Genomic DNA, 22,001 nt, shown 5'->3' on the forward strand with positions numbered 1-22,001 from the left:
TCCTTGCCTGTTGATTCAGAGGCATAAGAAGCCCACAGTGGCCAGATGGCAGTTTTAACTTCCAGTTCAATGGAATTATAGTTGTACTTCCTGGTGGAAGCACTCCTCCTCTTGGAACTAAGACTTGTAGACCAGCAGAGCTTAAGCTTGCAGGGACAGGAAGCAAAAATTTTCCTAGTGGATCACTAGGAGTGATAGCAAGTGGTGCCACTCCCATTTCCATCCCTTGATTCCTGGACCCATGAATACTGGCTAAGACTGAATGGTGATTCAGAGCACACACAGCCTCCTGCAGAACACTGTCCCAGCCCTGCAAGGTACCGCCAGCTAGTTGGCACTGTAATTGAGTCTTCAACGGGCCATACCACCATTCTATCAACCCAGCTGCCTCTGGATGGTGGGGAACATGGTAAGACCAGAGAATTCCATGAACATGTGCCCATTCCTTCACTTCATTTGCTGTGAAGTGGGTTCCTTGGTCAGAAGCAATGCTGTGTGGAATACCATTATGGTGGATAAGGCATTCTGTAAGTCCACAGATGGTAGTTTTGGCAGAAGCATTGCATCCAGTGAAGGCAAACCCATATCTGGAGTATGTGTCTATTCCAGTGAGAACAAATTGTTGCCCCTTCCATGACAGAAGTGGTCCAATGTAATCAACCTGCCACCAGGTAGCAGAGTGATCACCTTGGGGAATGGTGCCATATCAGGGGCTGAGTGTGAGTTTCTATTGCTGGCAGATTGGGCACTAAATAGTGGCTGTGGCCAGGTCAGCCTTGGTGAGTGGAAGTCCATGTTGCTGAGCCCATGCATAACCTCCATCTCTACCACCATGACCACTTTGTACATGAGCCCATTGGGAAATGACAGGATTGGCTGGGGAAAGAGGCTGATTGGTATCCACCAAATGGGTCATCTTATCCACTTGATCATTAAAATCTGCTGCTGCTAAAGTCACCCTCTGGTGAGCATTCACATGAGCCACAAATATCTTCATGTTTTTTTGCCCACTCAGAAAGGTCTATCCACATACCTCTTCCCCAGACTTCTTTGTCACCAATTTTCCAATCATGCTCATTCCAAGTCCCTGACCATCCAGCCAAACCATTAGTAATAGCCATGAATCAGTATACAAATGCACCTCTGGCCAGTTCTCCTTCTAAGCAAAGTGAACAATCAGGTGTACTGCTTGAAGTTCCACCCACTGGGAGTATTTCCCCTCACCATTGTCCTTCAGGGACATCCCAGAAAGGGGCTGCAGTGCTGCAACTGTCCACTTTCAGGTGGTGCCTGCATATTGTGCAACTCCATCTGTAAGCCAGGCCTGAGTTTTCTCTTCCTCAGTCAACAGATTGTAAGGAGCTCCCCAAGACGCCATAGCTATGGGCTGGGAAAAGAAAGGTAAGGTGGAAGGAGTGGGGGCCATGGGCATTTGGGCCACTTCCTCATGTAACTTACTTGTGCCTTCAGGACCCTCTTGAGTTCTATCTCATATATACCATTTCCATTTTATGATGGAGTGCTGCTGTGCACGCCCAACTTTATGGCTTGGTGGGTCAGAAACACCCAGCTAATGATAGGTAACTCAGGTCTCATGGTAACTTGGTGGCCCATGGTTAAGCATTCTGTCCTTACTAAGGCCCAATAGCAGGCCAAAAGCTGTTTCTCAAATGGAGAGTAGTTATCTACAGAGGATGGTAAGGCTTTACTCCAAAATCCTAAAGGCCTGCATTGCGACTCTCCTATAGGAGCCTGCCAAAGGCTCCAAACAGCATCTCTATTTGCCACTGACACTTCCAGAACCATTGGATCACCTGGTGCTAGTTCATACAGTTCAGCACAGCAGCCTGGACCTGTCACAGAGCCTCATCTTGTTCCGGTCCCCACTCAAAACCCAGCTTTTCTGGTCACTCGGTAAATGGGCTGGAGTAGCACACCCAAATGAGGAGTATGTTGTCTCCAAAATCCAGAGAGGCTAACTAAGCCTTGTGCCTCTTTTTTGGTCATAGGAGGGGCCAGATGCAACAGCTTTTCACCTTAGAAGGGATATCTCCTTTGCCATGCAAATATCTTACTAACAAATATAGATTAGTTGCTACTTCTTGCTCACTAGGTCCAATCAACATGATATCATCAATTTAATGGACCAGTGTGATGTCTTATGGGAGGGAGAAACAATCAAGATCCTTGCAGACAATATTATGACATAGGGCTGGAGAGTTGATATACCCCTGAAATAGCACTGTGAATGTACACTGCTTGCCTTGCCAGCTGAATAAAACTGTTCCTGGTGGTCCTTACTAACAGCTATTGATTAGAAAAAACATTTTCCAGATCAATAGCTGCATACCAGGTACCAGGGGAAGTGTTTATTTGCTCAAGCAATGATACCACATCTGGAACAGCAGCTGCAATTGGAATCACCACCTGGTTAAGCTTATAATAATCCACTGTAATCCTCCGAGACCCATCTGTTTTCTGCACAGGCCAAATAGGAGAGCTGAATGGGCATGTGGTACGAATCACCACCCCTACATCCTTCAAGTCCATAAGAGTGGCATTAATCTCTTCAATCCCTCCAGGTATCCAGTATTGCTTCTGATTTACTATTTTGCTAAGCAGGGGCAGTTCCAGTGGCTTCCACTTGGCCTTTCCCACCATAATAGCCCTCACTCCATGAGTCAGAGTACCAATGTGAGGATTCTGCCAGTTGCTGAGTATGTCTATTTCAATTATGCATTCTGGAACTGGTGAAAAAACCACAGAATGGGTCTCCGGACCCACTGGACCCACCATGAGATGGGTCTGAGCTAAAACTCCATCGTTCACCTGATTTTCATAAGCCCCTACTCTGACTGGCAGACCAGAGTGATGTTTTGGGTCTCCTGAAATTAATGTCACTTCTGAACTAGTGTCTAATAATCCCTGAAATATCTGATCATTTCATTTTCTCCAATGCACAGTTACCTTGGTAAAAACCCATAGGCCCCCCTGGGGAAGGATGGGAGGAAGATTAACAGTATAAAATTTTGGCAGTGTAACAGGGTCCTTCCTCAAGGGTACCGGCCTTCCTCTCATTCAAGGGGCTCTGGATCTGTAAACTGTCTCAATTCTGGGAATTGATTGATTGACTCTATTTTCATAATTCAAGTTAGACTTTTGTTCACTTGACCTAGAATTCTTCTACTTATATAGATCAAACAAGAATTTAGTAGACTGCCCATCTATTTTACTACTAGGTACTCCATGATCTGCTAGCCAATGCCATAAGTCTCTGCCAGTCAGATTATTTTGACTGCTGCTTTGAGCCTGTTTTCCATTATGGCAGCCATGCCCACCTTGTCTTTGGTAATTAACTGCTGCCATGTGGCTTCTGCCTACTCAGGATCTGATCATCCCCATTGTGTTTAAGGATGCCATCTCAGTGACAGCCATTCCTGCAGTAATATCTGCCCTACAGAGAAGGGCAACAGAGCTCTTCAGGGATGATGGAGCTAGTCTTACAAATTTATTCCTCACAGTCCTGGTAAAAGGTGTGCCCTCTGGACATTCCAGGGGTGTGTGAGAAGGTCTTACATGATAAATCCACTCTAACATTCCAATCTATCTAAGCCTTTGAATCCCCTCCTCTACATCATACCAGGGCAGTTCTGGCATTTCAACCTCTGGTAATGCTGGCCTCCTTTTGATCCATGTTTCAGCCAACCACACATACAAACTGTTAATGCACTTTCTAACCCCTTGAGCTACAACATCAAATGCAGAATCTCTGCTTAGTGGGCCCATATCATTAAATTCAGCCTGATCCAACTTTTTATTCCTTCCACCATTATCCCACATCCTTAATATCCATTCCCACGCATATTCCCCTGATTTCTGTCTGTATAAATTGGAAAACTCATACAATTCTTTTGGAGTATGGTGTACTTCCTCATGGGTCACACTTTGTACGGCATTCTTCAGGGCCTGTTGGGACTTTAGTCTAGTTATAGGTCTTGAAGCAAAGACTGGTTCTAGTTTGCTAATGCTGCAGAATGCAAAACACCAGAGATGGATTGGCTTTTATAAAAAGGGAGTTTATTTGGCTACACAGTTACAGTCTTAAGGCCATAAAGCATCCAAGGTAACACATCAGTGATCGGGTACCTTCACTGGAGGATGGCCAATGGCATCCGGAAAACCTCTGTTAGCTGGGAAGGCATGTGGCTGGCGTCTGCTCCAAAGTTCTGGTTTCAAAATGGCTTTCTCCCAGGACGTTCCTCCCTAGCAAGCTTGCTCCTCTTCAAAACGTCACTCACAGCTACACCAAGTTCCTTCTCTTTGAGTCAGCTCATTTATATGGCTCCACTGATCAAGGCCCACCCTGAATGGGAGGGGCCATGCCTCCATGGAAATATCCCATCAGTTATCATCTACAGTTGGGTGGGGCACATCTCCATGCAAACAACCTAATCCAAACGTTCCAACTTAATCCCCACTATTATGTCTGCCCCACAAGATTGCATCAAAGAATATGGCTTTTTCTGGGGGACATAATACATTCAAAACGGCACACTGGTGGTGGGGATGGGTCATGAAAAGAATTAGAAGAATCCCTCAAGCCATTTGCCTCAGGACATTCTGTTACAATTTCATCTCATAAAGGAGGATTAATCTCTCCAGACAGAGGAGTGAGGGCTGCTTCCTCAGGGGAGGTGATTATAGGATCAGCAGGCACTGAAGGGTTAATCTCTTTAGATGGAAGTTGGATGGCAGGCTCCTCAGAGCAGACTGGAGGTCAGGAAGCTGTTTCCACAAAGCAGGCTGGAGGTTGGGTAGCTGTCTCCTCAGGACAGACTGGAGGTTGGGCACTGTTTCCTCAGGACCACTACAGGTAGATTTAACAAAGACTCAGCAGAATACAGGGTCCCAGTGTCCTCACCGCCATTATTATCAATCCATATGTCCCCATCCCAAGTTTCTGGATCTCATTCTTTTCCAACCAATGCCTTTACTTTAACAGCAGACACCCTGTGAGGTTGAGAGTTTAGTATACATTGTAAATCTGCTACTCACACAATGAGACTCTGGTCTGGTTTTCAGAAATCTCAAGTCTGCAGCCACAGGAAATAAGATTTTCTTTTGGGGCACACATAGAAGCCTTCACATCTGCCAATCAGTGCTTTAGTTTTAAATTTGAAGACTTTAGCTCCTCCCTTTCTCTTATAACCTTATCTAGTGTATCTAAGAGCAGCCAGCCAACATCATTATACCTCTTAATCTGCAAAACTCTGTTAAGGTGTCAAAAACACTGCCACTCAGAGCCTTGCTTTGTCAAGAGTATGATTAGAAGAATCAAGCGGTGATACTTTGCATATCTCCATTGCCAACTCACGCCATGGACTGTCAGTGCCATCTTGATTACTGGAAATGGAGTCATTAGTGCCTTTGAATCTAATCAGACTAGGAAACCAACTGTAAAAGCCCCTTTTAAGATTCTGTTTCTCAAGAATCACTCCTAGTACCAAGTTGCATTAGTTAGGGTTCTCTAGGGAAACAAAATCAATGGGAGATATCTATAAATATAAGATTTTATAGAAGTGTCTCATGCAACTGTGTGTATTCATGAGTCCAAATTTCATAGGACAGGTAGCAAACAGGCAACTCCAATGAAGGTGTTTGATGAAGTCCTCAGACAGTGAACTGGCAACTCTGATGAAGGTATTTGATGAACTCCTCAGGAAATGCTTCACTGACTAGCTGAAAAAGAAGTGAAGGTCCTCTATCTATCTCACTTAAAAGTCTTCAGCTGATTGGATTAAATCCAGTTGATTGAATTCCCTCATTGTGGAAGACCCACCCTTTGTTGATGTAATCAGTCACAGCTGCAGCCAGTTGACTGATGATTTAATAGACCAGCCTTCTGGTTTATTAACCAACCACAAATGCCCTTGCAGTAATGGTTAGGCCAGTGCTTGCTTGAGCAGACACCTGGACACCATCACCTGGCCAACTTGACACATGAACCTAACCATCACGAATGGGTTTGAGATTCTGATCCTCTCACTCCTATTCCAAGTGTCTTTATGTTTACAAGATCTCAGGATTCTACTTGACTTCCTCTTCTGGCTCCCTCATCTACCTTGAATTTCTTAGTGGATTTTACTGGGTACATTGAAGAATAATCATTTAGAAAAAATCTAATCATACTTGAATTTAATTGGTCATAATAGATAATTCACTGTAATAAACTCTTATCACAGCAACACTGGCAAGCCAATAGAGAGTATTAAAAGAATGTCAGATAAAACGGTGAGTCTTTTAGCCAAAATCTCAACTCTCATACCCAGCCCTGTTCCTCTGGGAAAACTGAAAAATGATCTAGAAAGAATTCTACCAAAGTTTATGAAGCCAATTTATCAAGGAAGCAAAATGTTGCTCCTATTCATCTTTGCTCAAAGAGCTACACATCTCAAAAAGTTACTCTGACATTTATGAGCTCCTTTGTTCACTTGTTTATTATTTTTAACAAATGGGAGGGCAGATGGGAATCTGTGGACCTTTTGATAATAAGGCGTCCCCAGCCATTAGCAATGTCTTTCATAGAAACCTCTTCACCTATCTTTGGTAGTGTCTTTATTAGGGATGTGATTTTACCTCTACTCAGTTGGAATTCAACTCTTACCAAGCATCCCCACCAGAGGATGGCTACAGTTTACCCAGGTCACCAAATCTCCCATTTCCCATAGAAATCCCCTTTCTATGGCTCTTATCTTTTTTTTTATTTACTTCTTAAAATTTTCTGCTATTTTCTCTTAATATATTGCCATTAAAATAATTAAATTACATATCACTTGCTTAGAAGTGTCTAGTAAATAAATTCACCCCACTTTTTTCACTTTTTATTAACATATATAAATTCATTGATGTCCATAAAGTGCACTAATCTTCAGTGTATAGTTCAACTTCTATCATCAGTTACTTTTGCCCGTTTTTGACCTTGATATAAATAGAATTGGGTATTGCTTTGTGGTTCTTCTTTACTCAGTATAATGTCTGTGAAATTCATCCCCACTGTTTTGTGCATCAGAAGTTCCTTTTTCTTATTGCTGTGTAGTATTCCATTGTATGAAAATACCACTATTTATTTATCTTTCTCCTGTTGATGGACCTTTAGGTTGTTTCCAATTTTTGCTCTTGTGAGTAAAGCTGCTCTGAATATTTTGTACAAATATTTTGGTGGACATATACATTCATTTCCCTTATGTAAAAACCTAAGAGTGGGGTTAGTGGCTCATAGAGTAGTTGTATTTTTAGCAACACAATTATTAAAACTGTACCTGTTTACTCCCACCATCAGTATATGGGGACATCTTGTTGCACTACAGCCTTACCCATAATTGCTCTATTTAGACTTTTTAATTTGAGCTATTCTGTGACTGCATCATTGTATCATTTTATCATTGCATAACTTTAGAGTAAGTCCTCAAAGCTAATTGTGTAAATGTTCCAACTTTCTTCCATTTTAGGATTATCTAGGCTAGTCTTGGCTGTGACATAGCATTGTAGTTATATTTTGCATTTCCTCGATGACATAATGTTGAGCACTTTCTTAAACGGTATAGACCATTTGGAAATCTTTTGTAAATTGCCAAGTCTTTTGCCAACTTTTATTGAGTGTTTATTTTTTATTGTTTTGCAGTAATTCTTCTGTATATGGCAAATACGAGTCCTTTACATATATGTATAGACAAAGAGATAGCTAATGTCTTTTTCCAGAGATCTTTTGATGAACAGAAGCTCTTAATTTTAATAAAGTTGAATTTATTTTTCATCTTTTCTTTTTGTTTCCTGTTTAAGAAATATTTGTCTCCTCCAAGTTCCTGAAAAATTTCTCCTATGTTTTCTTTCAGATGATTTATTATTTTGGTTTTTACATTTAAGTATATGTGCCATCTGTAATGAATTTTAGAGTATGGTGTAAAGTCAGGGTCAAGCTCATTTTTTTTCAGCTCTATTCATTTATTCTAGCACTGTTTATTGAGCAAACCATATTTTTGTCCACTGAAATGCAATGGTTTCTTTACTGTAAATCAAGTGACCATATATGCTTGTGTCTCTTTCTGGACTCATTACTTTACTTAATTGCTCTTTTTTTCTGTACTTACATTTACTTCATTGTCTTAATTACTGTGGCTTTATTTTAAGTCTTCAATTCTGGTGATGTAACTCCTCTCACTTTGTTCTTTCTCAAAATTGATTTAATCATTCTAGGTCCTTTGCATTTCAATAGAAATTTTAGAATGATCTGATCAATTAACCACAAGAAAAGTCTGATGAGATTTTTTCATATTTTATTGATATATTCATTTATCCTATATTCCATTCAAATTGTAGAATCAGTGTCTCACAGTATCATCAGTTATGCAACCATCATATTCAGTTTTAGACCATTTTCATTATTCCAAAAAGAAAATTATCAGATAGACACAAAAAAGAAAGTCCAAAACACCCCATATCCCTTATCTCCCACTATTATTGACCCCTTGTATTGGTGTGATACACCATTTACTGTTGATGAAAGAATTTTAAAGTATTTCTGTTAACTATAGTCCATAGCTTGCAATAGGTATTTCCCCCCACATTCCACTCTACTATTAACTCTCTGTACTCAGTGTCATACATTTGTACCAGTTTATGCAAGTACTTATTTAAATTTGTAGTGTTAATTGGTGACATACATGACTCTAAACAACCCCTTTCAAACAAAGTCATCTACAATACAGGAATTCCTTATATTCCCAATAACAAGCTATCCTCACACCATATCTATTTCCAAACATTTTAAGTTCACTCTTGTTATATATTCTGGACATATTTTGTTACCACTCCATCCTCTCTAACTTCTATTTTTAGTAACCTATATTCTACATCTTAAGATTCTGAGTTTACATATTCTAGTTAGTTCATATTAGTGAAATCATACAATATCTATCCTTTGTGTCTGACTTGTTCACTCAGCATTATGTCCTCAAGTTTCATCCATGTTGTAGCATGCTTCAGGATCTCCTTCCTTCTTACTGCTGGACAAAATCCCATCATATGTGTATACCACATTTTCTTTAGCTATTCATCTGTTGATGGGTGTTTGGATTGTCCATCTTTTGGCAATTGTGAGCAACACAGCTACAAGCATCTGTGTGCAAATGTCTGTTCATGTCCTTGTTTTCTTATCTTCTGGGTATACACCAAGTAGCAGAATTGCCAGGTTATATGGCAACTCAATATTTAGTTTTCTGAGAAACCATCAAACTGTCTTCCACACTGTCTGTACCATTTTACACTCCCACCAGCACTGAATAAGTGTCCCTGTTTTCCACATCCTCCCCGAAACTTGTAGTTTCCTGTTTGTTTAATAGCAACCATTCTTATATAGGTGTGAGATGATCTCTCACTGTGGTTTTTTTTAAAGCAATTTTATTGATATGTATTCACATACTATACAGTCATCCAAAGTATACAATCAGTTGTTCACAGTATCATCATATAGTTGTGCATTCATCACCACAATCAATTTTTTGAACATTTTCATTTCTCCAAGAAATAAAAATGAAAATAAGAATAAAAATAAAAGTACAAAAGAATACCCAAAACATTTCATACTCTCCCCCCATTATTCACTTACTTTTTGTCCACCTTTTTTATACTCATCTGTCCATGCATTGGATAAAGGGAGTGTGAGCTGTAATGCTTTCACCATCACACAGTAACACTATACAAGCTATATAGTTATGCAATCATCTTCAAGAATCAAGGCTATCCAAAAGAATGAAAGAGGACCCCTACCTCACACCCTACACAACAATTCACTCAAAATGGATCAAAGATCTCAATATAAAAGAAAGTACCATAAAACTCCTAGAAGATAATGTAGGGAAATGTCTTCAAGACCTTGTATTAGGTGGCCACTTCCTAGACTTTACACCCAAAGCACAAGCAACAACAAAAACAAAAATAGATAAATGGGAACTCCTCAAGCTTAGAAGTTTCTGTACCTCAAAGGAATTTCTCAAAAAGGTAAAGAGGCAGCCAACTCAATGGGAAAAAATTTTTGGAAACCATGTGTCTGACAAAAGATTGATATCTTGCATATATAAAGAAATCTTACAACTCAATGACGATAGTGCAGACAGCCCAATTACAAAATGGGCAAAAGGTATGAAAAGACAGTTCTCTGAAGAGGAAATACAAATGGCCAAGAAACACATGAAAAAATGTCAGCTTCACTAGCTATTAGAGAGATGCAAATTAAGACCACAATGAGATACCATCTCACACCAATTAGAATGGCTGCCATTAAACAAACAGGAAACTACAAATGCTGGAGGGGATGTAGAGAAATTGGAACTCTTATTCATTGTTGGTGGGACTGTATAATGGTTCAGCCACTCTGGAAGTCAGTCTGGCAGTTCCTTAGAAAACTAGATATAGAGCTACCCTTCAATCCAGCGATCACACTTCTTGGTATATACCCAGAAGATCTGAAAGCAGTGACATGAACAGGTATCTGCACGCCAATGTTCATAGCAGCATTATTCACAATTGCCAAGAGATGGAAGCAACCCAAATGTCCTTCAACAGATGAGTGGATAAATAAAATGTGGTATATACAATGATGGAATACTACACGGCAGTAAGAACGAACGGTGTCGTGAAACATATGACAACATGGATGAATCTTGAAGACATAATGCTGAGTGAAATAAGCCAGGCACAAAAAGAGAAATATTATATGCTACCACTAATGTGAACATTGAAAAATGTAAAATGAATGGTTCATAATGTATAATGTAGGGGAAAAAGTGATAGAGAGCATTTAAGGAAGGCAGAATGATAATCCAATAACAGATAAGCTATCATGGGTAAAATTAACGTTCTGGGAATGCCCAGGAATGACTATGGTCTGTTAATTTCTGATGGTTATAGTAGGAACAAGTTCACAGAAATGTTGCTATATTAGATTACTTTCTTGGGGTAGAGTAGGAACATGTTGGAAGTAAAGTGTTATCTTGGGTTAGTTGTCTTTTTCTTACTCCCTTGTTATGGTCTGTTTGAAATGTTCTTTTAGTGTATGTTTTTTTTTTTATTTTTTTTATACAGTTGATTTTAAAAAAAGAGGTAATTAAAAAAATAATAAAATGGAAAAATAATATGCAGAGCCCCCTTGAGGAGCTGGTGGAGAATGCAGGGATATTGGGCTGCCCCACCTCGACGGTTGCTAATTTTCTCACAGACTTAGGGGACTGGTGGTTTGATAGGTTGAGCCCTCTACCGCAGGACTTGCCCTTGGGAAGACTGTTGCTGCAAAGGAGAGGCTGGGCCTCCCTATAATTGTGCCCAAGAGCCTCCTCCCGAATGCCTCTTTGTTGCTCAGATGTGGCCCTCTCTCTCTAGCTAAGCCAACTTGGCAGGTGAAATCACTGCCCTCCCCTCTACGTGGGATTAGACACCCAGGGGAGTGAATCTCCCTGGCAATGTGGAATATAACTCCCAGGGAGGAATGTAGACCCGGCATCGTGGGATGGAGAACATCTACTTGACCAAAAGGGGAAGTGAAAAGAAATGAAATAAGCTTCAGTGGCAGAGAGATTCCAAAAGGAGCCAAGAGGTCACTCTGCTGGGCACTCTTATGCCCAATATAGACAACTTTTTAGGTTCTAATGAATTGAGGTAGCTGGTGGTAGATACCTGAAACTATCAAACTACAACCCAGAACCCATGAATCTTGAAGATGATTGTATAAAAATGTAGCTTATGAGGGGTGACAATGTGATTGGGAAAGCCATAAGGACCACAATCCCCTTTGTCTAGTTTATGGATGGATGAGTAGAAAAATGGGGGAAGGAAAACAAACAAACAAACAAACAAACAAACAAAGGCACCGTGGGGTGTTCTTTTTTACTTTAATTGCTCTTTTTCACTTTAATTATTATTCTTGTTATTTTTGTGTGTGTGGTAATGAAGGTGTCAGGGATTGATATGGGGGATAAATGCACAACTATGTAATGGTACTGTGAACAATCAAATGTACACTTTGTTTTGTATGACTGCATGGTATGTGAATATATCTCAATAAAATGAATTAAAAAAAAGCATTCAGTCTTTCACATTAAGTATGGTGCTAGCTGTGGGTTTTTGGAAATATCTTTATCAGAGTCTGAAGTGCTGTATTTTCCCATTATTTTTCATTGTACCATTATAAAAAAGTCAAATATTCTTTTAATTTTTGTGAAAACCACTTGGTTGTAGTTTATTACACTTTTAGATGTCTATGTTCATGTGAAATATTGGTCTGTACTTTTCTATTCCTGAATCATCTTTCTCTGTTTTACAATTAGGATAAGACTGTTTCCCTTCTCCTCTTTCTAAAATATATTACATAAAATGGTTTCATCTCTCCCTTTAAAAAAAAATTAAAAGAAATACTACTGATCTTTGTACATTGATCTTGTATGCCACCACATTTCAAAATTTGTTTTTTAGCTCAAGTAGCTTTGTTGAGGACTCCTCAGGATTTTCCAAATATGGGATCATGTCATCTGCTCATAATAAGAGTGTTAATTCTTCCTTTCCAATTTGGATGCCTTTTATTTATTTATTTATTTATTTATTTTTCTTGCCTGATTTCTCTCGCTAGAACCTGTAGCACAATGTTGAATTACGGTGATGACAGTGGGCATCTTTGTCTCAGTTCTGATCTTGGTGGGAAGGTTTTCAGTCTCTCCCCATTGAGCATTATGCTGGCTGTGGGTTTTTCAAAAATGCCTTTTTCATATTGAGGAACTTTCCTTCAATTCCTACCATTTGAAGTGTTTTTATCAAGAAAAGATGTTGAATCTTGTCAAATTCTTTTTCAGCATCAATTGAGATGAACATGGAATTTTTCCTTTTCAATTTGTTAATGTGATGTATTATAGTAACTGATTTTCTTGTATTGAACCACCTTGCATGCTTGGAATAAATCCCACTTGGTAGTTGTTCTAGTTTGCTAATGCTGCCATTTTGCAAAACACCAGAAATGGATTGGCTTTTATAAAGGGGGTTTATTTGGTTACAAAGTTATAATCTTAAGGCCATAAAGTATCCAAGGTAAGGCATCAACTACAGGGTACCTTCACTGGAGAAAAGCCATTGGCATCCAGAAAACCTCTGTTAGCTGGGAAGGCATGTGGCTGGCATCTCCTTGCTCCCAGGTTGTGTTTCAAAATGGTATTTTCCAAATGTCAGTGTCAGCTTCCAATGGCCATCTTCAAAATATGTCTCTCAGCTGTAGCTTCTCTCCAAAATGTCACTCTCCTTCGCTCCATGTCTGGGCCTGTGTGGCTCTTTTAAAGTACTCCAGTGATCCAATAAAGACCCACCCTGAATGGGTGGGCCAACACCTCCATGGAAACAATCCAAAGAAAGGTCTTGCTCACAGTTGCTTGAGTCACATTTCCATGGAAACACTCAATCAAAGATTCACCTAATCAATACTAATTCATCTGGCCCCACAAGATTGCAGCAAAGATAATGGTGTTTTGGGGGCCATAATACATTCAAATTGGCACAGTAGTGGTGTATAATTCTTTTGATGTACCTTTGGATTTGATTTGCAAGCATTTTTGTCAAGAATTTTTGCATCTATATTCATTAGGGAGATTGGCCTGTAGTTTTCCTTTGTTAGGTTTTTGGTTTTAGCTTAATAGAATGGAAGGTAGTCTTCCCTTTTTTTCAATTTTTTGGAAGAGTTTGAGCAGAAATGGTGTTAATTCTTCTTGGAATGTTTGATAAAATTCCCCTGTGAAGCCATTTGGCCCTGGGGTTTTCTTTGTAGGGAGGTTTGATGACTGATTGAATATCTTTACTTGTGATTGGTTTGTTGAGGTCTTCTGTTTCTTCTCAAGTCAGTATAGGATGTTTGTATGTTTTCTAAAAAATGTACATTTCATCTAAGTTGTCTAGTTTTTTGGCATATGGTTGTATGCAGCCATCCTCTTATGATCTTTTTTATTTCTTTGGGATGTGTGGTAAAGATCCCCCTCTCATTTCTGTTATTATTTATTTGCATCTTCTCTCTTTTTGATTTGTCAATCTAGTTAAGGGTTTGTCAATCTTGTTGATATTTCCAAAGAATCAACTTTCAGTTTTATTGATTCTCTATTTTTTTTTTTTTGTTCTCCAATTCATTTATTTCCACTTTAATCTTTGTTATTTCTTTTCTTCTACTTGCTATATGGTTAGTTTGCTGCCCTTTCTCTAGTATCTTAAGTTAGTCACTTAGGCCTTTGGTTTCAGCTCTTTAATCTTTTTTAAAGTAGGCATTAGAGCTACAAATTTCCCCCTCAGCACTGCCTTTGCTACATCCCATAAGTTGTCATATGTTGTATTCTCATTTTCACTCATCTCCAGACACTTACTAATTTCTCTTGCAATTCCTTCTTTGACCCATTGATTAACCAGTTCCAGTTCTTTGGTGGTTATTGACTTCCAACTTCATTCCATTGTGATTGGAGAATGTGCTTTGAATGAGTTCAGTCTTTTTTTAATTTATTAATAAAATAATATTCCATGAGTGCTTGAGAAGAACATATATCCTGCTATTTAGGGATGCAACAATCTACATATGTCTGTTAGGTCTAGTTCATTTATTGTATTATTAGGCTCACCATTTCCTTGTTGATCCTTTATCTAGTTGTTCTATCTATTGAAGAGAATGGTTTGTTGAAGTCTTCCACTATTAACGGAGAAACATCTATTGTTCCCTTCAGTTTTGCCAGTGTTTGCCTCATGTACTTTCGGGCATTTTGATTGGATGCATAGACATTTATGATATTTCCTTTTGGTGGATTTTCCCTTTTATTAATACATAGTGCCCTTCCTTATCTCTTATAACTTTTTTTCATTTAAGTTCTATTTTATCTGATATTAGTATACCTACTCCTGCTTTCTTTTGGTTATTATTTGCTTTGAATATCTTTTTCTATCCATCCATTTTCAACTTATTTGGATCTTTGGGTCTAAAGTGAGTCTCTTGTAAATAGCATATAGATGGATCATTTTTTTTTAATCCATTCTGCATATCTGTATCTTTCTATTTTGGAGTTTAATAAATTAACATTCAACGTTATTACTGTAAAAGCAATCCTTGCTTCATCCATTTTATTCCTTGTTTTTATTTGTCAGATTAGTATTTTTCTCTTTTTATCCTTTTAGTTACCCTTCTGATAATCATCACATCTATACTCTCCTCCAAGTCTCTCTCTCCTGTCTTTTTTTTTTTTTTCAGCTAACAGAATCCCCCTTAGTATTTCCTGTAGAGTAGGTCTCTTGTTAGCAAATTATCTCAGCATTTGTTTATCTGTGAAATTTTAAACTCTCCCTTACTTTTGAAGGACAGCTTTGCTGGTTAAAGAATTCTTGACTAGCAATTTTTCTCTTTCAGAATCTTACATATATCATACTACTGCCTTCTCACCTCCATGGTGGCCAATGAATAATCAGAACTTATTTTTATGTGACTTCCCTTGTATGTGGTGAATAGCTTTTCTCTTGTTGCTCTCAGGACTGTCTCCTTGTCTTCAGCATTACATAGTCTACTTAGTATGTGTTTTGGAGTGAGTCTATTTGGATTTATTCTATCTGGAGTTCATTGGGCTTCTTTTATTTGCATATTTCTATTTTGTAAGGATTGGGAAGTTTTCCCCAATTATCTCCTCAAATAATCTTCCTAGCCCTTTTTTCTTCTCCTTCTGGGAAACCAGTGATTCTTATATTTGTGCACTTCATGTTGTTCATCATTTCCCTGAGATCAAATTCAAATTTTTCCATCTTTTGTTCATTCAAATTCAGTTGTTCTATCCTCTAGTTTATGAATTCTTTCTTCTGCCTTTTAAAATCTGCTGCCATGTGTCTCTAGTGTATTTTTTATTTGATCTACAGTATCTTTCACTTACATAAGATCTGCACTTTTTCTATTTATTCATTCAAATTCTTCTTTACGCTCTTCTAGTGTCTTCTTGATACACTTTACCTCTTTAGTCAACTCATTAAAATTATTTAGAAGATTTGTATGAATATCTTTGATCAGTTGTTCCAAATTCTGTGTCTCCTCTTTCTTGCACTGGAAGTATACAATTTGATTTTAATCTTTTCCCCCCTTTTTCTAACATATGAATGCAAAGCTATAAATTTTCCTCTAAGAGCCAACTTAGCTGTATCCCACACATTTATTTGTCATGTTTTCAGTTTTTCATTCAGTTCAAAATATTTCCTAATGACCATTTTAATTTCTTACATGACTCACATTTGTTGTTTATAAATGTGTTGCTTAATTTCCAAATATTTGGGGTTCTTTAGTTATCATTCTCTTGTTAATTTCTAGTTTAATTATAATACTTTTTGGCCCATAATAAAGGTCAATGTCAGTAAGTATTTTATATGTACTTGAAAAGAATTTGAATGCTGCAGTTGTTGGCTGCAATTTTCTGTATTTGTCAATTATGACAATTTAGATGATGGGGTTGTTCAAATTGTATATATTCTTACCGATTTTTTTGTCTGCTTGTTTAATCAGTAAGTGAGAGAGATGTGTTAAAATCTCCAGTGATGACAGTGGCTTTAAGTGCTATCAATTTTGCTTTACAAATTTCAAAACAATGTTTTTAGGTGGATAAAGATTTAGGATTATTATGTCTTCCTGTTGAATTGACCTTTTGTAGCATTATGAAACATCATTCTTTTTCTCTCCTGATATCTCTTTCCTTAATATCTGTTTCTCCTAGTATTAATATAGCTTCATCAGCTTTCTTTTTGTTAGTGTTTGCATGACATAGTCCCCCTTCTTTTGCCTTTTAACCTATTCATGTCTTTATATTTAAAGCTTGTTTCTTGTAAACAGCTTATAGTGGGTCTTCTTTTATTTCCAGTCTGACAATCTTTACTTTCAATTGCAGTAAAACTACATTTAATGTATTTACTGATGTAATTGGGTGAAAGTCCACAATGTCATTATTTGTTTTCCACTTACTCAGTTATTTTCCTTATTTAACATTATATCATAAAATGTTCTATGTTTCTACATCTACTGAAAACATTTTGTTTTGAATGGCTCCATCATAGTCCATTGTTTTAAATTTCTCACAACTTACTGAACCGCTAGCTATCATTTTGTTTCTTTCAGTACATTTGCTATTTCAGACAGTGCTGCACTCTACACCTTCATATGTATAGCTTTCTTCTTTTTACTGTTTTATTTCCTTAGAGTATATTTCTATGTATAGAATTACTGGTTCAAAGGATGGAAGAATCTTTATGCCTCTTGATACAATTTGCTATATTGTGTTCCTTAAAGAATCATTTCAGTTTGCAAGGTTATTAGTAGTACGTAGCTGGAGTGATTTCATTGCAGAATTGCTAGCATTGTGAGTTCTTTTTTTAATAAAAAAATTGTTGTATAGAGAAGAACTGAAGGGGGGATCAGAATTATGAATACTAATGCCACTACTCTGTGTAAATATACAGAAAAAGGGAAAACCATTTATGAATATTCTGATTTAAGCTACAAGCTGAACTAAAATTCTTCTGCTTTTATTCTGAACACACTTGGACTTTGACAATAAGCCCCTGTAAATAACTCTTGGTAAAATAATTTATGTGTATGATATAATACATGAATTGGAATATACATTTTATTTGGGTCTACTGAAACCATAATTCCCAAATAAAACTAAAACAAGTTTATAAAAACAGAGGGAAGATAGGAAAAGAGAGAGGACATCCAACTATATGCTTAAAAGCTAATTAAAACATGTTTCTAAGTTACCTTTAAACCTTATCACAAATAATCTCAATATAGAGTGACTGCCTCACTAAATCTAATGAACACTTCCCCCCAAGTGGGCAATGATGTTGAAGAGCAGTGGAAAGGAACTCTTACAATTGTAATTACTTTACAAAGCACTTAAGTAGACATTATCTCATTTGAGCACAACTATCCTGTAAGGCATGCATTTCTAATTGTGTTTTGTAGAGCAGTAAACTGGGATTTCCTAGAGGTGAAACGATTTACCTAAGGTTACACAGCTGATTACTAGCAAAGCAATACCGAATCCTATGACTTCTGCTTCATAAGCCCTTTCCACCATGTTTAAGGATTATTTTCAACAATTGTTATTACGATCTTAATCTATCACAGAGGGTTCTTTATTTAAAAACATTAATGAAAGTGACCATATTGAACATGAAAACTCTTCCAAAGAATTAAGCCAAGAGATTTGCTACAAAATGATCTAAAATGGCAAAAAATTCAGGAGATTCCATCATGTAAAGTGCCATAGAAACTAATTAAAAACCCACTTGTTGGCATTACATATCTGTGACCTGGACACAGGAGTTAACCACTACAGGGAAAAAATAAAATAAAATAAAATAAAACACCAAGAAGCAACAATGGCAGAACCTATGCTAATAGCATAATGAAGATGCCACTCCTAATCAGCATCCCATGGTCTTCAAAATACACTTAAAAAATTAGTTTTTGAAACGTAAAATGTAATCCTATGAAACATCATTGTTGATGATGGAAACTAGAAATTGGCTTTAAACAAACAAGTCCATTTTTCAGGACTTTTGTTTTTCCTGAAATCACATCTCAATCTTTTTTCCAATTATGATAAATATTACCTAACCTACTACTAAAAATACAAATATTTCAGCATGTTACTCTCATGTAAATACATGTAAGCTGTCTTTTGAAAGTCTTTCATATTCACAGACTTTCTCTAACTCTTTCAGAGACCAGTAAATTTATTCATACTTTCAATCATTTTCAATAATATTATTATAAAACAAAGCTGAATTTGAATAAAGCTAAATATATAAGTATGGGTCACACTTGCCATATTCTCATTGTTTTCCTTTAGTAAATTCATACCTACATTTAAAAAAAAATCTTTTATCTAAAGAAAATAAATCTGGTCCAAAACATTAAGTATTTTGTAAAAATGTGACTATATAGAACCAGATAAGTCTGCCCATTCCTTGTTCCTCCTGTCTAATGTTTTAATTCCCTATGCCAGGGTACTAAATTGAGTCCTTTTTTTCTTGTCAGCTGACAGCTGCAGTTAACCTGATTCAATCAGCTGAAACCAGATTTCTCTCCCAACCAAAACCCCTGCATCTAAAGTGGATTATTCTTGTAACAAAATGTGTTTATATGAAAGGAGAAAAATAGAGCAATCTTTTATTTTCTCTCCAGGAGGTATTTGGTTACCGAACCCAGAAGCTACGGAGGGCTCTCTGCCTTCTGGCCTCAGTGCTGACCGGTGGGGCCCTTCTGCTCGTGTTCTACTGGAGGCCTCAGTGGAGTGTGTGGGCCCACTGTATTCCTTGTCCCTTGCAAGAAGCAGACACGGTTTTGCTGAGGACAGTGGTGGGTGCTCTTCTTTTTCAAATTCAAGTGCCATCAACATTTGCACGTCCATATGAAATTTCCTCATTGTTTACGGTGATGCTAGACCAAGATGAGTTAGAAGTGTGGCCTAGGGAGGTAGCCCTGGCATCCTGTCCTTTGGGGTCTCACTGGCTCATTTTACTAGTTGAGGAAATACGAACTGTTGTGTTTTCTAAAAAAAAAAAAAATTCAATTGCCATGAGCATGTCTTCTCTACCGCATCTGTGACATAGCTATAAAACTGGCCAATGACTCTTCAACATTCTGGAGGTTAGATCTTCCTCTTTTAAAGAGTTTCACCAGACCAAAGTAGGAGAGATGGTAAGCAGATTACAGGAATAGTTTTGCTACGTATGCAGTGATCCAAGAGTGAAGGAAACTTCTTCCACATCTACTTAGAGAATTTTCTACCATGTCAGCTAATTGGTAGTGCTCTTAGCCATTACATGAGCAGTGGTTGTCAGTGTTACAACTCTTAGAGTATAACATGGGATAACCATTCAATTTTTAAAAAATATATATTTGGGGTAAATTAGACATATTAAAATTTAGATGTCATTTTTAAATTGTCAAACTTTTCTCTGGATATAAAGCTTTACTGCAAAGTGTGTCTTCCTCTTTATTGTCTAGCACAGGTGTTCTCAAATTTAGTGCAAATTAGAATCACCTGGAGGACTTGTTAAAAAAAAGATTGCTGGCCCCATCCTCTGAGTTTCTGATTCAGAAGTCTGGAATGGGGCCTGAGAATTTGCAATTCTAACAAGTTCCAAGTTGATGCTGATGCTGGTGCTCTTGTCTGGAGCACAAACTTTGGTAACTACTGATTGAGTTCGGGGTAGGTTTTTGGTTGATTGAGTGCTTTATTGAGTAACATTGGAGAATTTCATGGTTTGGACTGTCTTTTCTAGGATGAGTTTCAAAGATATATTAGGAAGAAGGTGATTTGCCTCTGCTTATCCACATTGAAGTTTCCTCTAAGCAAGAACCCAGAAGAACCCCTTGTGGCTGATCACCACTCCATCATCAATCAAGCTGTATTGAAACCAGAATTAAAAGTAAGCGATTTTAAGAGTGCAATTTTATGGCATATTTTTGCAGAGGAAGAATAATATTGTTCATTGGATGAAAGTTCTGAATATCACACTGTCAGGCTGGGAATAACATCTAGCAAGGAAAGTGATAATGGCACGGGGACTTGCATTTAAAAACTCTCACTTCCCTTGATCATCTTTACCTCGTGAATGACATCTGTTCTATCACATTTGTACTTGCAGCTGCGATGTATCCAAGTGCAGAAAATCAGGTATGTTTGGGACAACTCAGAGAAGCAGTTTAAGAAAGTTGGGTAAGTCTGACTTTTTCTCATATAGGGGTAGAGCACTGATTTGTTGAGTCCGTCAACTTAAGTGTGGTTCCTGTCCTTGCCACATCCTAGATTGCTGGAAGACAGCAACTCCTGCTATGACATCCACCACACCTTTGGACTGGGCCTGACCAGTGAAGAGCAAGAGGTCAGGTAGGGTTTGTAGCACTCCCTGAGAGTGCACTCTGCCAGTGGAAAATGAAGTATTAAAATAGCTTATGATCAGTGAATTGCTGACATAATGCTTCATCAACTTGTCAATTCATTCACTGACAACAGAGGTATATTGTAAATTGTTCTCTTCTTAAACAAACTTATGAAAGAGAAGACTAAAAGAAGAGTGCAACCAAAGGAAACTCTATCTTTTCTCTCGAGCCTGATAACAGTCTTCTCTGTTGTCTTTTTAATCCTCTCCTCAAAAAATGTTGAGTCATTCCTAAGCATCATGTTCTTAATCCTCTAAATCTTCTGAGAGATAGAAAGACAATATTATGATTGCATTTTACTATGGAGAAGCAGCTTAGGAGATGAGGATTTTACTTGCTCAATTAGCTGTGTTATTCACCACTGTATCTGCAGCACCTAGGACAGTGATTCATGGTAGGAGCTCTAGAAATATTTGTGGAATAAACGATTAAATGAATGCATTCATTGGTCTATTAACTCAATGCCTCTAATATGCCAGATACTTTGAAAAGCACTGGGGATCTAAAGATAAACACAACTTAGTCATTGCTCCAGAGACAGAGTAGTGGGAGAGAGAGACCAGGAATAATGGCCCAACAGAGAGAATGGAACCCATAGAAGCACATAGCTTAGGAAATGCTTATGCTACTCATTAACTCACAGTGATCTAGAAACCTTGCTTCCCTCAATCATTATTTGAAATCTTACATCCTTCTGGGGAATGCAAAAGGAAACCAATGCAAATCTTTACCGGGATTTAATTTTTTTTTTTTAATTAGAGAAATAGGTTTACAGAGAAGTCATGTAAAAAAGACAGCATTCCCACATACCCCGCTATTGTTAACACTTTGCATTAGTGTGGTCCCTTTGTTACAATTGATGAAAGAATACTAAAATTGTACTATTAACTACAGTACATAGTTTACATTAGGGTGTATATTTTTCCCATTTACCACCCTATTATTAACACCAAGCATTAGT

General features: G+C 37.7%; 1 protein-coding gene across 4 annotated transcripts in view; it reads left to right on the plus strand.

The window, feature by feature from the left end:
* The window catches only part of ATP13A5 (ATPase 13A5), a 131,458-nt gene that overhangs the window by 15,497 nt on the left and 93,960 nt on the right, over positions 1–22,001 (plus strand). For 3 of the 4 annotated variants that reach the window (XM_037838149.1, XM_037838169.1, XM_037838178.1), the window contains exons 2-5: positions 19,277–19,450; positions 20,380–20,526; positions 20,746–20,816; positions 20,907–20,987. In XM_037838149.1, the coding sequence (XP_037694077.1) occupies positions 19,277–19,450; positions 20,380–20,526; positions 20,746–20,816; positions 20,907–20,987 (473 nt within the window). The remainder of the gene's footprint in view (positions 1–19,276; positions 19,451–20,379; positions 20,527–20,745; positions 20,817–20,906; positions 20,988–22,001) is intronic. The other variant, XM_037838159.1, reaches the window with a different exon arrangement.

The sequence above is a fragment of the Choloepus didactylus genome, chromosome 1 (assembly GCF_015220235.1).
Source record: "Choloepus didactylus isolate mChoDid1 chromosome 1, mChoDid1.pri, whole genome shotgun sequence".
Classification (NCBI taxonomy): Eukaryota; Metazoa; Chordata; class Mammalia; order Pilosa; family Megalonychidae; genus Choloepus; species Choloepus didactylus.